The 14729-nt window shown below is 58.1% G+C and overlaps 1 protein-coding gene across 5 annotated transcripts in view; it reads right to left on the bottom strand.

Moving 5' to 3' along the window:
* RASSF5 (Ras association domain family member 5) overlaps positions 1 to 14729 on the bottom strand; it is a 64793-nt gene that overhangs the window by 17662 nt on the left and 32402 nt on the right. The window contains exon 1 of one of the 5 annotated variants that reach the window (XR_016219577.1): positions 6440 to 6747. The exons of 3 other annotated variants lie outside the window; for them this stretch is intronic. Coding sequence is in view for 1 of the 2 variants with exons in the window: in XM_051821276.3 (XP_051677236.2) it covers positions 6440 to 6547 (108 nt within the window). In the remaining variant the exon portion in view is untranslated. Of the gene's footprint in view, positions 1 to 6439; positions 6775 to 14729 lie in introns of those variants that run through there. One more of the 5 variants, XM_051821276.3, reaches the window with a different exon arrangement.

Genomic DNA, 14729 nt, shown 5'->3' with positions numbered 1-14729 from the left:
GCAGGGGAACACTGTGTTCTGGAGCCAGGAAGAGGGGCTGCGGGTGCAGGCTGGGGAGTGACGCCAAAGCCGGGACAGGAGAGCAGAGCCACCGGCACAGCTCCAGGGACAGAGGCACAGGTCCGGCGACTCGGACCTGACCTCCTCCCTCATCACAGCTGTCCTCCTCCTCCCAGCCCTGGACTTGAATGAGCTCCTGATTCATAGCGGATTTAGCCTGTCCTCTTCCGAGAGAATGCGCCAGGCCTGGCCTGAGTCTCAGGGCTTTGGGGGGTGGACTGAGCATGCGCAAGAGGAAACGGAGGACAGTCTGGGTTTTCCACACAGGAAGCCTCCAAAGCCACAGAGGTCACAGGTATCGGCTACCTGGCAAGCTGAGAGCTGGAAGGAGAGAGGAATCCAGGCTCCCAGGCAGCCAGGCTGGGCCTGTGGGTGCCGCTCCCTTTAGACCATGGGCTGGGGGCTCAGCTCCAGGCCCAACTTAATAGCAGGAAGAAAGAGCTGGGACTCAAGGTTTCATGGTGGTGTGTGCGCCTCCTTCGCTCTCCCTAACCTGAGTGGCGGCTGTATGTATGCTACACCAGAATGGAATTGTGGCCAGAGCTGCGGCTCACTAGGCTAATCCTCTGCCTGCAGCGCCGGCACCCCGGGTTCTAGTCCCGGTTGGGGCACCAGATTCTGTCCCGGTTGCTCCTCTTCTAGTCCAGCTCTCTGCTGTGGCCTGGGAAGGCAGTGGAGGATGGCCCAAGTGCTTGGGCCCTACACCTGCATGGGAGACCAGGAGGAAGCACCTGGCTCCTGGCTTCTTATCGGCGCAGTGTGCCGGCCGTAGTGGCCATTTGAGGGGTGAACCAACGGAAAAAGGAAGACCTTTCTGTCTAACTCTGCCTGTCAAAAAAAAAAAAAAAAGAACAGAAAAGAAAAAAAAAAAGAACAGAATTGCTCTCCAGGAAAAAGCCGGCTGAGTGGGGATAAGTAGCCTCCACTTGCAAAGAAATCGGGGTATGTGGAGTGGAGGAATGGGGGACACAGAGGGTGGGGAGGCCTGGACCAGGCAGTGTGTGGACAGGACATCTTGGGTCATTCCAGGGGGTCCTGGGATGGGACCCAGGTCCGCCTCTCGGTGCTCTTCCTGACGCCACCCCAGCAGAAGGCCTGACAACCAGAGAACGTGGGACTCAATAAACCCGCCCCAGGCTCACGAGACAACGCTCAGAAGACACTGCTACATAGAAGCCGGGGGCTGTCAGGAGCAGAAACAGGGGCGGGCTCACGTCACAGATGCTCTCGCTGGACAGAACCAGGGGAGATGCCTCCGTTCGGGAGCGGAAGTGACTCGGCCACAGCCTCTTAGTGACTGGGGTGAGAAGCCAGCACTTGATTTACAGTCCTGTGCGTTTCCATGATGCCACGTGCCAGCCAAGATCTGCAAGAGCTGTCACCCCAGCAGCTGCTTAGTGAGAGCTCGGCAGGTTGTGATGAGGGAAGGGAGCCCCGAGTCCTCGGCTCCGTCTCCTCTTCACTGACTGGCAGGGGCCAGACCCTCTGACCTCCCTGGATTTCAATTCCTGGTCTAGGGACTTCCCAGGAATCCGTGTCAAATTCTCATCTTGCTTTCCAGCCGCAGTGGGCAGTCAGTCACCAAGCATTTCCTAAACGGTCGGCTCTCTGCACCCACGGGTTCCACATCAGTGGATTCAAGCACAAACCAAAAATAGATTCTGAAAAACGGCTGGGTACTGAACACGTGCAGGTTTTTCCTGTGTCATTATTGCCTGAGCAATACAGTGTGACAATGCTGCACACGGCAGTCACATTGTATTAGGTTGTAGGTAACAGTTGCCCTGCAGGAGGTTGCATCTAACAGCTACAAGGTATTATTAGGTGCTATACTCAATCTAGGGATGATTTACAGTAGCCAGGAAGGTGTGCAGGGATTAGATGCTGCTTCACGCAAGAGATTTGAGGGCTGGCCATTCGGCTGGAGGTTAATATCCCCGCTTTCCATAGCTGAGTGTTTTGGTTTGATTCCTGGCTGTAGCTCCTACCCCTAGCTGCCTAATGGTACAAACCCTGGGAGGCAGTGGTGGTGGTGTAAGTGGTTGGGTTCCTGTTATTCACATGAGACCCCCCAACTGAGTTCCCAGCCCCCAGCCCAGGGCTGTTACAGGCATTTGGAGAGTGGGCCAGAGGCTAGGGGAGTGTGCCCCCTCTTGTTGTCTCTTGCTGACGCTCTGCCTCTCAAACAAATAAAAAAAAAAAACACTTAAAACATAAAGGAATTGAGCATCCATAGATTCTGGCATCCTTGGGATACCTGGAACCCGTCTCCCTTGGATCCTGAGGGATACCCGGGCAAGCCAGGCAAAAGCAGGTTCTTAGGACCAACCTCTGAAGAGCCAGGGGCCACTAGGTTGGGGTGGAGCCCCCGAGGGTCCATCTTCTAAAGAGATTCAAAGTGCGATTCTGATGCTGGGGCTGCAGCCACCCTTCTGAGCCACACTGGAGGTTCCAGTCCCCGCGCAGGTGGTGCCGACTGAGGAAACCATCTGTCTCCAAGGAGTTCCCAGTCCAGAGAGGGAGACGGGGCCCAGTCCCGGAACAGTAACAGCAGGAGGAGAGGTCCAAGGTCAAAGAGACAGAGGTCATGCCCTTCACCGAGAGCACCAGTACACAGCTTCAGAGGTGCAGAGAGAGTTAAGCCCTCAGCACAGCCCACTTCCCTGTCTACCTGGCTCACAGCTGCACGTCACTTCCTGGCCTCCCCCGTGGTTAGGTGTGGCCACGTGACTGAGTTCTGGCCAATGGCATATGAGCCTCAGAAGCACACCCCATTTCTGGGGCTGGCCACAAAGGTCCCCCGTGTGTTATCCTGAGCCCCTGCCTGCCAAATTGACTTTCTATAAAGGGGGAAATAAACTTTCTATGAGATCAGCGACCAGAAACTGGGTTTGCTAAGCCACGGAGTCGACCTGGATTGGCTGTGGACAGGAGACGTGACAACCTCCTGTGTTTCAGCAGTGAGTCAGCCCCTCTTGTAACCAAGCGCTGGTGCTGTACCGGACCTGAAGGGGCTGTCATTTCCGACTTCCTAGGGCCAAGAGTCTTCACCAAGAAAAGCAATCCTGGCAAGAGACAGAGAGTAAGGGGCAGTGAAATCTGCAAGAGTGGGCCGCAGCCCACGTCCCACAGGGGAGGCATGAGGCCATGCAGCGTGAAGAACCACAGTTACTCTCAGGGTATGCGAGCCTCAGAGAGAGCACTCCAGGACAGCCGAGTGGCCCCGCAGCCTGAAGACTTGTTTTCTTTCTGTTGGTCAAATTTGGAGCTAATTTGTTTTTGGTAATCTTTTCTTTTTATGCCAAGATGGTCAGGTGCTTCCCATATCTGAGTGCCTGAGGCCTGGACGTGCCTGCTGTTGGCAGAAAGGGTGGGGGGGCTTCTCAGCTGGTCCCAGCGCTGTCAGGGTTGGCCAGGGTCCCTGGAGAACCACAGGGACCTCCCTGGAGGCTGTGAACATGCAGGGGCCGAGCAGCCACGCAGGTGGAGATGCCCAAGGTCAGGGACAGAGCAGCAGGGTGCAAAGACCCCTTCTCTCTGTCCCTGGAGGAAACGGAATTCAGTGTCTTCATGGACATGGTGGCTGGGTGGGGGATGGCAGGCTGGGCCACGTGTGCCGGGGCATGACTTCAACCATGATGGAGCCAACCTTCCGCTCTCCACGGCCACGCAGGACGACGGGGCACCTATCCAGCAAGAGCCCGGACTTCTGTCCAGTAAGAAGTCTGTGCCGGGTCACCCACCCGGATCAAGAAGAGCACCTGACCAGGAGTCCAGGGGGAGGCCAGGCAGCGGGAAGGCAGCTCTCCCCACCCAGAGGCACGGGTGGCCCTTCCACCCAAGGGGCCTCTGCTTCCCATCTGTCAAGGGTGGCACTCTGACCCCACGTGGGCAGTGCCCAGCCCGGAGCTCCGGGGGAGCCTGTCCTGGACCTGGCACATCTGCAGGGATTGCAGCCTCCCCCGCTGGGTAGCAGCATGCCTTCCACAGAGCAGCCAGGTCGTTCTCCTCCGAGCCACCACGAGCCCCGCTTTGACACCCATCACCCAGGGAAACATGGGCAGGCCCACGGGGAAAGCACCCAGGGAGCAGGGCCCTGGTCCCCTGAAACCTGTGTTGCCCACCAGCAGGTCCCCAGCCCTGGGAAGCTGCTGTCTCCTGAAAGCAGGGAGCAAGCCAGGCCCAGAGCCTGGTCTCCTCTCTCCCCTGCCGTCTCTGCCCTCCTGTCACTTCCTGCCCATGAAGTGGGAGAGCTGCCCCCTCCCACTGCCCACCTCCCATCTATGGGGGTTGGACAGAGGTCTGGGGAAACATTACACAGGCCTTTCCATTACACAAATGGGGAGAAAGGAAGAAGCAATCACTTAGGAGCTCAGCCTGATCTGCGAGGGGTAGGTAAAAGCACCACTCGGGGTCAGGGTGGAAGGGTTGGGGGAGAGCTCCTTGAAGCCCCTTTCCAGAGGTGGCTGTGAGCGAGGAGAGCTGAGAGAAGCGGACATAGTCCCTGAAGGCGAAGAAACACCTAGCGTGAAAGTCAGAGACACTGGGAGGAAGCTTCCCAGCTCCTTCATCAACCGCACCCCCTCCTTGCAGTGGGGGTGGGGGGACACCCCAGGGCTCGCTCCCCCAGCCCTGCCCCTCGCATCTAGCCCTTAGCGCCCTGTTGGGGGTCTCTTGGAAGGGACTCCTGCCCTCTGTGGGCTCTCAGACCTGGCAAAATGCAGTAGGAAAATACGCCACGGAGAAGACACAAGACACAGAGTACAGGAGGAGTCTCATTGGGTGCCAGTGCAAAGGCCCATTTCTTATGGGATATTTCCACTTCTCCCCAGACACACTGCTGCTTTAAAGCTGAGGAAAAGAAACCCCGGCGTTGCAGAATCCCTTCCTTGCCCAACGATGCACAAGCCTTCCCCTCTGGGACCAAGGCCGTCCAGCCTGGCTGGCAATGGGAGGCGAGAGAGGCAAACAGAGCAGCTGAACTTTGTCTTTGAAACAGGAGCCACTTCCTTCCCAGGGAGCAACAAAACTCTGAGCCACAGCTCAGACCCCCACTGCCTATCACAATCACCTGGGGTGCTTTTCAAGACCCTGATGCCCACGTTGTACCCTCCGCCAATTAACTCAGACTCCCTGGGCCTGGGGCACGGGCAGCAATGTTTGCTCCCTGTGTGTAGCTAAGCCTTGGAACTACTGGTCTGAGGATGTGAGAGGTAGAGTGCCGGGGGTGGGGGGATACTCACCCAAGAGGCGAGAACCCCCAAATGATAGGGGGGAATCACATACCCTGTGTGTGTGGCCACACTGTCCAGCATAAGGCCCAGCTGGTCAGAGAAGGGACTCTTGACCCCCGCACCCCTGCCCCCACTCCTCCAGGAGAATCCCTGTCCAGCCTCACAAAGGGGTGTCCCAGAAAAACAAGTGCCGGTTCCAGGGGCCTCTTTCAATTCCTTCAGGCACAAAATCACAGCCTCTCCTTGGTTCTCCAGCATCCTGCAAGGTGCCTGACCTCAGACCCCAGCACGCACGAGGCCCTCAGGCGAGGCAAAAGATTAATAGGGGAGCCGGCAGAGTGGGGCCTGGAGAAGTTTTGGTTATTCTAACTGCTATAGGACTGCTGAATTTAACTGCTATAGGACTGCTGAATTAACGAGGGGCCACACACCTGGGAAGCGCATCAGCTCACTTCTGTTCTATGTAACACCTAAACTCCAGAACCAGTAGCTCCACCACGGCTCCCATCAAGAAGACATGTGCAGCCAGCTGGGAGAGTGTGGCCAGGGGACCAGGGCATGCTGGGGGACAGGATGCTGGCATACACAGGAAACACAGGTGACCCTATCTGGGGACACCCGAGCCCCCGTAACGGCCGCTGAGGGAGAAGGCTTAGCCCAAACTCCCCGCACTTCTGCGAAGCTGCTAGTTCAGGCTTTAAGATGGTTTCTGGCCACCTACAACACGGAAGTACCAACCTATGAGTGTTTACCTTATTCAACGACTGAGTGTTGTACCCCTAGCTAAGCCGGGCAGGGGGCAGCGGGGAGGGGGTGACCAGGGCACTTACTCTGAGACCCTCTCAGGCACAGGTGGGTTTGCAGGTGGCTCCAGGAGCGCAGCCCCCAGCCCTGGCGAGCCATTTTGAAAAGGTCTAAGGACAGGAAATGTGAGAGGAGCAGGGGCAAGCAGGGCCCCAAGGGCTCCAGGAACCACCCGGGGCTGTACCCCCAAGGTCAAGAGCGTCCCCAGGGCAACTGCTGGGTCACTCTCCTAATACATGGCTGTGCCTGTCTGCCAGGAGCAGAGGTTCCTTCTAGACCCCAGAAGTGTGGCGCCCCCCCCACCCCCACCGGAGGCTCTTGCCTGCCATCACCACGGTTACCTTGGAGGGAGACCTGCTCTGCACATTCCTGAAAAAGGTGGTCTTGGCTGTGAAGAAGCAGTCTTCTAGCTCCTCGTCCAGGCTGCTCATGCTGCGGTCCACGGTCATGGGGCCGCGAGTGCGCGCACGGCGCGGGGGCCAGGCTGGGGCGCGGGGCGCGCAGGTGGGGACCCTTCCTTCCCAGGAGCCGTCGGCAACCCGGGCAGGCAGCACCAGCGGGGCAAGCCGTCCCGTGCCCAGCCGCCGCCGGCGCCAGCTAAGCCCCCGGGTCGGCGCGCGCGCCGGGCTCCGGTGCCTCGCTCTGCGCCCGGCTCGGCGCCCGGCTCGGCCTCTGCGGTTTCATCTCAGCCCCGGCGTCGGCTCCCTCCCTCCGCCCCGCACCCAGCGCCCTCGCCCCCGCCTCCCTGCGCCTTCCTGCCCTTCGCGCGCGCACAAGCACTTCTGAAGCCACTTCCTCTCGCAAGGTTCCTCAAAGCCTCGGGGCTGCCACCGCGCCCCTGCCCCCACCTGCCTGGGGCCGCGACTCCTGACGAACACAGGGAAGGAGAGGGCCAGGATGCACCTCGCCTCAGCAGGTGCCACCTTCCCACCCCCTAGAAGATGCGACCAAGGTGGACATCAGCCCTCTGGCCTCCTCCCTCCTCCCAGGCCCCACCCCCATAAGTAACTGGAGAAGGAAATCGTATCTGGCCTGCTTGGCGAAGCAGCGCTATTTTAACTTGAAAATGCCAGGAGAAACTGCACCGTGGTCCCAAGCTCATGCAAATCACATGCAAAGTTATGCAGGGTTGGGCAGGTCCGCCCACCGGCCCACCCACAGAACTTGGCCCCAGGAAAGCCTGGGCAGACCGGAGGAGCCTGCAGACCACCAGGTCATTTGTGCATTGCCCTGACAGTCTGGCCAAGAGGGGTCCCTGCCAGATCTCAACATCAAGGCTGGCTCACCCACAGACTGCCCGAGGAACACCTCCCTCCTCCAGGGCTGAGTCGCTCAAGGTAGTGAGGGTGAGGTCCCCAGGACTCCTGCAACCCACGCCACTGCCTAAGCGACCACTGTACCTGCCAAGTAGTTTAGTACCGTCTGTCACTTAGGTCTGCCAACAGCCCCAAGAGAGCAACAGTTATTCCCATTTTATAGATGGAAAATCTAAGGCTGAAGTCGTGAGTAGGACTTGTGAGATGGGCCTCAGACGGGGGTCTGTGTGACTCCAGGCCCTGGTTCTCAGCCACGCAGGGATGACACTGTTTGGTGCACACTCTGTCATCTTTACTCCTGGGCCACAGCCTTCAGAGCCTGGAGACGCTAGGGGGCGCTGTGCTCATGGAAGCAGTGGGCCTGTGGCCCGTGAGCACCCTGCAAAGTGCAGGTGGGGTGATCAGGACTCTCCCAGCCTGTGTGGCTCCCCCCACCCCCGGCTCTGGGGGAAGGGGAAGGACAATCAGGGTGGAGGCTCCCCTCAGCCCCCAGACGCCCAGCTGCCGGCCCCATCTGCAGTTCTGGTTACTCCTGCGAGGAACCCCTCCCTCATCCACCCTCGCCAGATCTCTCACCGTGCAGGAGGGTTTCCAAATGCAGCCCACTTTGGCTCCATCCTCCCACACGGTCTTTCTCCTGCAAGCGGCTGGCAGACGCAGATGTGAGCGAGCTGGGAGCCAGCGCCCCAGCCGCCGCCGCCCTCGGCACAGGAGAACAGGCAGCTGCCTCCTCTGGCAGGAGGATTGGGGGTTCAGCAGCTAGGGGTGGGGGCCCAGGGAGCCACAGGGTGTTTTAGGGGGAAGAGCTACATGAGCGGGGTTGAAGGCAGGTTCTGGATTCTTCTGGAACAATCTTTAAGTGGGTATATCAAAGACAGTAGCTCAGCAGAGGGAGCTGGCATGAAGAATGTTGCAGGGGTGGGGAGGTCCCCTGGCACCCCCAGGGCATCAGTAATGGCCCATCTGCTTCACACAGCCAGCAAAGAAATGCCTGCTGCCTTCCAGAAAGAACCTCCTTGCTCAGTGAGAATCCAATACTCAAGACAAAAGCAGGCCCCAGGTTCTCTAGACCACACTGTGTCCTTGGCATGAGCTCAGTAAGGCAACCACAGCGCTTCCCATGGAAAATGTGCAGTCCCCACACCCGGCTAATAACAGCCTGTCCCAGGCACCCAGGACTCAGCAGGAGCTCCTCTGGGGCCAGAGCCGAGTTAGGGACTCTCTCCGTGACACTGTGTTCTTCGAGAGTGCTGCTGCTCGCCACGCCAGACATCCCGAAAACCTGACCCGAGACAGCAGGCATCACGCTATTTTACAGGTGAAGAAACTGGGAAGTCACTTGCTCCATCGCAGCTTGTTTCAAAGCCTGTGGACCACCCCCTGCTCCCCAATCCCACCTGCCAATGAACCTAGGCTTGGAAGAGTAAGAAGGCAGAAAAGTGGGGACTGGGCTGCAGGGGCCCTGGGCCCCAATAAAGTCTGCAAAGATCATGGACGCTGCAACAGTCGCGCAGTGTCCAGGAGAAAATTCTAGATGGAAGCCGCAGGGTCTCAAAGGAGGATGGCTGGACTCTGCGAGGCTCCACCCTGTGAATCGCCAATAGCAGAGCTATTGATTGGCCTGGTAAGGGGGTGGAGGCGTGGAAAGCCCACACAGTCTCCTTTTAAGCCTCTCCTAGGTGGTCACATGAAGAATGGGCTCTGGCCGGTCTTGTCCCTGGGCCCAGGGAGAGGAGACTAGACCTAAGGCTTGTAAACCCAAGGCACCGCACTGGGGCTCAGAACTGTCTCCCCCGAAAGGATGGACGGGCCACTTTCCTCTCTCAGCGTCAGATGACGAAAGACACTATTTTAAACTTCCTTCCCTTTTCAAGTGCAGTCTTTGCATGCGGCCAGATCCCCTTGTTAGAGCCACCCTGCGGTTCTTCTGTGTGTTCCAGAAAAGCTGTGCTACAAGAGCAGAAGCCAGGAACTGATATTTTAGTCCCAGCTCCAACTCTAGCTCGACAGGGTATCTGGGACAACGCTGATCTCGGGGTTCTTGGTCCAGTTGAGCGGTGTTGATCAGCCTTGGGGCCTCCTGATCTCTCATACACACAGAGGCTGGACGCCCGGTGAGAGCCAGTCCCCTTTAATTGCCAGCAGGTGCAGGTGCTATGCATGCTAACTTGAGGTCCATCATCTCACTTCACTCCTACAACCGAGGGGGAAGGTACAGTGCTCGCCTCTGTTCGACAGAGTGGGAGAGGAGGACAGGGCAAGTTGGGTCACTTACCCTTAGTCCTGCAGGTCAGTTCATGAGGGAGCTGTCCACCCAGCTAGGTCCGACTTCAGACCCCCAGTCCTGCGCTTGCTGCGGCCTCACAATCACCACCCCCCCCTGAAATTGTGGCCCAGCCTGAACAAGGTGAATCCACATTCTCAGTTTGCCAATGCCCGTCTTTCTCTGGCTCTCACGGTGTCTTTCTCCTCCTGGGGGCTTCGTCTCACCTCTGCTGGTGGTGTGAACCACACCTGCCACACTCACGGCTCATGACCCTATCTCCCCCCCTTCCCGGGAGCTCCAGATGGGTGCCTGCAGCAGCTCACTGAATACCATCCCCCCACACACACCCAAAGGAGCCTCACTCTCCACGGGCTTAAAATTGACCCTTTATTCCCTGCCCCACCCCCACTGCCCTTCCTCATCTGCATTTCCTGTCCTCATGAAGGCCATTAGCCTGGGTTATTGCGCAGCCTCCTAGGAGTTCCCCTGGTGCCTGTCTCTGCCTCCCCCAAACTCCACACCCCCTGGGGTTGCCACAGTTACCCTTCTAAGACCAAGATCTGAGCATGGTGTCTCCCTTTCATTAATCCTTCAATTCAGATTTCAACAAACAGCTATCAAATAGTGAGTGTGCATCAGCCCAGGTTGCTTGTGCTTGCTTGCATCCATTCACTTAACACGCATTTACTGAGCCTTTCCCCTGGAAAGCCCACATCCTGCCTTCCCAAAATGCACAGTCTATGCAAATGGCATCGAACTGGAGCTACATTAGAATCACTGAGCTCTGGGGCTGGTGCTATGGCAGCATCCCATATGGGTGCCGGTTCTAGTCCCGGCTGCTCCACTTCTGATCCAGCTCTCCGCTATGGCCTGGCAAAGCAGTGGAAGATTGCCCAAAGCCTTGGCCCCTGCCCTCACACAGGAGACCTGGAAGAAGCTCCTGGCTCCTGGCTTTGGATTGGCACAGCTCCAGCTGTTGTGGCCATTTGGGGAGTGAACCAGTGGATGGAAGACCTCTGTCTCTCTGCTTCTCTGTAACCGCCTTTCAAATAAGTAAATAAATCGTTATAAGCAACCACTGAGCTCTGTGCACCTCACTCCTCACAACGCTGCAGGGGGCCGGCAGCACACTGAGCGTGAGTGCTTCATCTGCCCAGCCGGGGACATGGCAGGATCGGACGTCACGCACAGGGTCCCCACGTCCAGCTTGCCAGTACAACTGCTGTCCCTCCCCCAGTGACCACCCCATGTTCCAAAGTCTCCCATAGGGCCATGCGGGCTCTCCATGCCACGTGCCCTGCCCTAGTGTACACAGCTTTGGCTGCAACCAAGCCCTGCCTTGTCCCCCCCCCCCCCGCCCCCTGCACAAATGCCACGCCCACTTCCAGAAGCCACCAGTCAGTCCCTCCGTGGTTTTGCTCCTGCTGTGCTAGCTGCCTGTCCAGACCCTCCCTGGAAGCACCCTCCTTCCTGACACGTATTTCCCGCCCTCAGCCCCTTCTGCCAGAGATCCCCTAGGGCTTGGATGCTAGGAACATCACCTGCATGTGCCCCGTGCACAGCACAGCTCAGGGTCCCTCGGATGAGTTCCTGCTGTGAGGGCCAAGAGGCTCCCTCCCACCAACTGCACTGCCGCTCACATGGGACTCAGCACCTCGGGGTGCTGGCTGCAGCTGTCCCACCTGGCTACCACGCTAACATCTGGCACAATGCGGGCCCTAATTTTTTTTCTAGAATTATTTATTTGAAAGAGTTATAGAGAGAGGTAGAGCCAGAGAGAGAGGTCTTCCATTCTGCTGGTTCACTCCCCAAATGACCGCAACGGCCAGAGCTGAGCTGATCTGAAGCCAGGAACTTCTTCTGGGTCTCCCATGAGGGTGCAGGGGCCCAAGCACTTGGGCCATCTTCTACGGCTTTCCCCACAGCAGTAGAGCAGCAGCCAGGACTCGAACCAGCACCCATATGGGATGCCGACGCTGCAGGCTGGAGCTTTTACCCACTGTGCCACAGCGCCAGCCCCTAGGGCTCTGATGCTTAAAAACACTCAAGTTCAGCCAGCCAGGTCAGCCACAGCAAGTGGAGAGGCCGCGGGGAGGCAGAGTCTGAGCAGGCCCAGGGCTCTCGCCTTCTCACTGTCCCCCTTCAGCGAGACAGAAAACAGATGTTTCTGATCAGCACCCCTCCCCCTCCTGTGCCCAGGGCAGCGTGGCTACCAGCATGAGACGTGAACCACTCTGCACGGTGCCCAGAGGGAGGCCAGTGCCCCCCATGGCAGAGCCTCAAGTCGGCGGTGGGACATCAGCAGCCCCGGGCACAGCACTGCTGCCACGCTGCCCAGCAGATCTTAAATGTGAGACCCAAAAAGTGCAAAGCAGTCATTCCAAGGGGCCCACTGCCTCTAGGGGCACTGAGGAGCATGGGGTCACGCCTCCAGGGCTTCAGGGGCTGCAGAAAAGCAGGCAGCAGAGCCCTGTCCCTCCCTGGGGCCAGGATCCCAGGTGCACCCTGGCGGGAAGTGTCTGCTTCACCCCATCAGAACCAAGTTCAAGTGCAGTGGCCCAGCAGCTGGTCCAAGGGGCCCCGGGCGGCTTCTGTCTGGTCCACAGGCATCGCTGACGTCCTTGGCCAGCCCTCCTGACTTTAGAGAGCAGCAGGGACTCTGTGAAGGAGCCAGGGGCAGGGCATCCAGGGAAAAGCAGAGTGGGACAGGGCAGGGCTCCTCCCTCCTTCCACAGGGGCAGAGTGGGGCAGGCTGGCACGGGAGAGGTCATCCGCTCCATACCAAGCAGGGGAGTCAGACTAGAAGTCCTAGACGTGCAAGCTGAGGGGACAGGCAGAGTCTGGGGCACTCGGCTCTCCCACCTCCAAACCTGCCCCAGGGAGGGAGGGATTGAGGTTCACGCCTCAGACAGCGGAGCTTCAAGTCTCCTCTCGGACAGGAGTGGGACAGGACACAGAGCCAACACCGACTGGCTACTGGATCATAAGTACAGCGAGTTATCCACAGCCAGGTTACAGAGCTGGGGACATGGACAGACAGGGGCTGTCAGCAGCCACAGGACTGGGTACAGTGGTGACCATTCTACACCTGGGACTACCTGGACCAGGGGTGGGGAACACATGGCCCATGGGCCACACAAGACCTGTAGAATCATTGGCCCTGCCAAGGCAACCACATGCAGGACTTGAAATTCAGTAAGTCTACAGCGGGCTCATTGTTAAGCTGATCATTTTGTATGGCCAGCGAATGGTGTTATAAAGAAGCAAATGGCCCCTGGCAGAAAGCAGGTCCCCAGCCCCGATCTGGACAGAGAGGCACGTGAGGTCCCAGTCTGGGACAGTGTTTCAGGATCACGCGAGCAGTCAAACCACAGCCTTGGTTACCTTGTGGGTACCACGTGTACATGTACGGATGGCTGCAGCCGTGCGAGGAAGCATTGTGGGGCAGGGGAAGCAACAAGTGCATGTGATGTGCCAGCCCTGGTCTGACGTTCCTTGTGGTCAGTGGGGGGACACAGCGGTGAACAAGCTAGGCAAGGGCCAGGCACTGCGGAGCGTATGAGTGCTTTATGCAATTGCCACACCCACCGCCCTGGCGTCGGCGTCCAATAGCTAAGGGAAGGTAAGTGCTCCCCAAGGGTCCCAAAGGCAGAAAGCAGGAGAGCTGGGATTTTGAATGTATGACAAACTGCAAAAGCCCAAGTTCAAAGACAAACGAAACCAAGGATTTATTGAATACCTGTTAGGTGAGGAACACGGCGTAGGAGACAGGGTCCCTGCTCTCAAGGTGTTCACCTAACTCCTAAAAGGGCACCACATGACCCAGTGCTCTTGGTGAGAACCAGTGCCTGGGACACTCGTGCGTCCAGCAAAGACGGAGGCAGCAGGACCCAGATACTTTCTCCTGACTTGAACAGTGAGAAAGTGGACGCGGCTTGTGCAAGAATGATTTGCAAACTACTGGATGTGAGCAGTGAGGGAGACTGAGAAGCTGAGGAAGCCGTCTCTGTGATGACCCCCAGCTCACGGTCCTGCCAGTCCAGGCTGTGGGGCGAGGGGGGCCTGATGGGAGCCTGGACAACGCCCCGGAGCTGAGCAGACACTGCTGAGGTTCTAGGCAGCCCGAGGCGGCAGAGCCACAGACCGACCTGTGGATGTGCGTGAGGAAGTGATCACAGGAGAGGGAAAGAACACGGAGGACTAGAGGTGACAGTGGCTGCCCCCACCCCAGCTGGAGCAGAGTCCCTGTCCCAGGAGGAGGGAGAGAAACGCTGGGGATTCCTTAGGCACTGGCTGAGTGCACTGGGGGACTGGGTCCAGCAGGGGGAGCACTGCTGCCACCGGTCCAGCAGATCTTAAAGACCAGACCCAAAGGACCACAGCATTTCCAGGTAACTTAACAGAGCCACTGACGGAAGCCGAGCAAGTTACAGGAACGCACAGTACCCAGCACCTACCGGGGTAAAGTTTGCCACGTCTGGCACCCAGTCAGGAACGACCTGACATGCACAGACGCAGGCAAAGAGGACCCTTAGCAAGGAGAAAATCAAATGGAACCAACCCATGATTGACAGGGGTTAGAATTAGCAAAAAGAGGTATTATAAGTGATTTCTATTTACTCAAAATCTTAGAGACGTGGAAGATCCAAACCAAACTTGTGGAGACGGCCATCTACGAAGTCTCGGGTGAGAAACAGACCAGTGAGATTAAGGCAGACTAGGCAGGGCCAGATTAGTGAGTTTGAAGACCTAGAAAAGGGAATATTTTTTACATGAACAGGACAGTAAACTCGGGGGGAGGCACCTCAAGAAGCCTTTTATATTGAGAGAGAGAGAGAGAGAGAGCGCGCGCGCACACAAAGTATGTGGGCAGGGGCAGGTGCTTGGCCAGCAGTTCGAGTTGCCACTTGGGGCAGCGGCACCCCACACTGGAGCGCCTGGTTCCTCTGCTTCTGATCCGGCTTCCTGCTCATGTGCACCCCAGGAGGCAGCAGGCAATGGCTCAAGGACTCGGGCTTCTGCCACCCACCTGGGAGACCTGGATAGAGT

This window comes from Oryctolagus cuniculus, chromosome 13, assembly GCF_051225735.1.
Source record: "Oryctolagus cuniculus isolate XC-2025 breed Fujian yellow rabbit chromosome 13, ASM5122573v1, whole genome shotgun sequence".
In the NCBI taxonomy this organism is placed as follows: Eukaryota; Metazoa; Chordata; class Mammalia; order Lagomorpha; family Leporidae; genus Oryctolagus; species Oryctolagus cuniculus.
The sequence above is the reverse complement of the archived record's forward strand: the minus strand, read 5'-3'. Positions and strand labels throughout refer to the sequence as shown.